At 40.2% G+C, this 2421-nt stretch overlaps 2 protein-coding genes across 2 annotated transcripts in view; both read right to left on the reverse strand.

The window, feature by feature from the left end:
• The window catches only part of allc (allantoicase), a 7823-nt gene extending 7639 nt beyond the window's left edge, over positions 1-184 (reverse strand). Inside the window, exon 1 of the mRNA XM_015382466.1 lies at positions 95-184. Coding sequence (XP_015237952.1) covers positions 95-184 — 90 coding nt within the window. The remainder of the gene's footprint in view (positions 1-94) is intronic.
• A 927-nt stretch (positions 185-1111) lies between these two features.
• The window catches only part of LOC107089603 (NACHT, LRR and PYD domains-containing protein 3-like), a 19157-nt gene continuing 17847 nt past the window's right edge, over positions 1112-2421 (reverse strand). Inside the window, exon 11 of the mRNA XM_015382485.1 lies at positions 1112-1746. Within this exon, the coding sequence (XP_015237971.1) occupies positions 1196-1746 (551 nt within the window). The 3' untranslated portion in view covers positions 1112-1195. The remainder of the gene's footprint in view (positions 1747-2421) is intronic.

The raw sequence follows: 2421 nt of genomic DNA on the forward strand, positions 1-2421 counted from the left end.
CGTGCCTCTCTAGTTTTTCTATCTGCAGTTACGCATCCAGCTGTAATATGATGTTTATATTCCATCAAGTCAATCTACTTGCTGTATTATTCACCTTCCCTCCGACACTTTCACAGGCGAGATCATTAAACTGCAGGAAGTCCAGCTCTGCTGCCCTCACTGCTGACGAGTTTCTCTCAGCCATCCTCAGAAGCGAACAGAAAGTTCAGAGCAGCTGTTTTTCCTGTCATGCCTGTCCAACATGTGGTTCCAAACCAGAGGCTCAAAGTTCAGCAGCTGTTTGTTTTAAAAGGCTGACTGCGGGTCCAGGTAGTTGAAATCAATGCTGCAGCACTGTGGAGCTCAGAATAAAAATGCAAATCCACCTTGTTAGTGTAGAAGGTAGATCACCTCATCTCATTTATACTGTATTTAATAATAATGAGGATTTTGATTTCCTTTCTTCATCATTATTTGCTATTTGTAGCCGCAGCAGCAAAAAGAGCTGAAACACAGAGAAGCTGCAGGTTGCTATCAAAGGAACCTGGACGTCATGAAGACCTCAGCAGAACCACAGGCTGATATCCTCCACTGATACAGGAATGCGTCCAAAAGGCGTTCAGAGTGAATTCAGGCCTATTTTACAGACAGATTTGGGAAATTTCAATTTACTAACAACATCTGTACAGCTTTAAGAATTAATTTTAAGTACATTTATGTATTAAATGTAAATTTAAGTAGAAATGGAATCTAGAAGTTTTCACATATGTTCAGATTTAATGTTTTGACTCTAAGCCACAGTTAAGATACTTTAATCTTTTGCACCATCTAGTGGAAATAATAAGCTATTGCATCAAGGTTCATGGCAATATATATGGAAAAATGATTAAATAATAATTCAACATTTTACGGTTATCTGACTATCTTGTCAGACTTATGCTGCTATGCTGATTTCATTCAGGTTGATGCTAAAATTGTGGCTTAATTGTTGGAGTTTAACCAGCAATGGAGCAGAGGTCACAGCAGCGTTTGACAGTAGGATGGATGAACATAGGAAGGGACACATGATTCAGCTCAAACATGTTTTACTCAGAGAAGTTTAACTTTTCACACAGAAAAGAAGTTTCATTTATTTAATAAGTGTATATTTTAGATGTTAAATCAACTTTTTTTATGTTATTGATTGTATTGCTGTTATATTTACAGTGTGGCAGCGTTAAGCTGTGGGTTTGCTTGAATCTGCTGAACACAATGACACTGATGCTCCAGTCCACAAACCAAAGCCCGGATAAACGGGTTCAGTGAAGGTGGTGCTGAAGGTGTGGAGGTGAACCAGCGTCTCGGAGGAGGTGCAGTAGAAGGAGAGAGTTCCTGCGAGGAAGTCTAAAAACACTCCGATTCTCTGGCTGTTAGAAAGAGGAGGGATGTTGGTTTCTCTGTTAACATGCCAGGCAGACAAACCAAAGACATCAGAGCACTCCAGAGCCCAAGACTGATCGTTCCTCCCAAATCTGCAGTCCTCTCTGTTTCCTCTTCGCCCGATTCCTTTGTAGCTCAGCGAGATGAGAACTCCTCCCTTCCACTCCACCTCCCAGTAACAGCGACCAGTCACTGCGTTTCTACACATCAGCTGCCAGCACTGCTGGAATCTGTGAGGATGATCCGGGTACGGCTGCTCCTCTTGCCCCACGCTAAACCTGGAGTCGTTGTCAGAAAGTCTGAGTTTTCTGTTGACTGAATTCATGTCCACTTCAAGTTCACAGAAATCTGATAAAAAAGAAGAAAATCAGAATCCTTTACATACTTTTGCTTGTAAAAGAATTGGAATTTTAGCTGAATTTAAAAGAAGTAGGAAACTTATTGGAGTTGGAAAGTACACAATAAAACCTTTCCTTCTTTGGTCGGAAAATTTAGATTCCTATTCATTTCCAATTTCATATATAGATTTACATCAATATACCTAGTTGGATGAAGTACTCAACTATAGTACTTGGGGTGAGGTTTAGATACTCATAGTCAAATCTTACTCAAATAGAAGAAAAAGATACTCAGTGAAACTTCTACTCAAGTTAAAGTAATCACTTCTGAAAACTGTTAAGTATTTGAAAGTACATGGATTTAAAAGTACTAATTCTACAATCAGTACATTTCTACGGAGCCCCTAAAGGGACATGGAGGGAAAAAATAAACTTTTGCGAGATCTCGCAAAACTTTTGTGAGATCTCGCAAAACGTAAACTTTTGCGAGATCCCGCAATACTTTGGCGAGATCCCGCCAAAGTATTGCGGGATCTCGCCAAAGTATTGCGGGATCTCACAAAACTATTGCGGGATCTCGCAAAAGTATTGCGAGATCCTGCAAAAGTATTGCGGGATCTCACCAAAGTGTTGCGGGATCTCACAAAAGTATTGCGAGATCTCGCAATACTTTTGTGAGATCCCG

The sequence above is a fragment of the Cyprinodon variegatus genome, unplaced genomic scaffold (genome assembly GCF_000732505.1).
Source record: "Cyprinodon variegatus isolate N-32 unplaced genomic scaffold, C_variegatus-1.0 Scaffold257, whole genome shotgun sequence".
Lineage (NCBI taxonomy): Eukaryota > Metazoa > Chordata > Actinopteri > Cyprinodontiformes > Cyprinodontidae > Cyprinodon > Cyprinodon variegatus.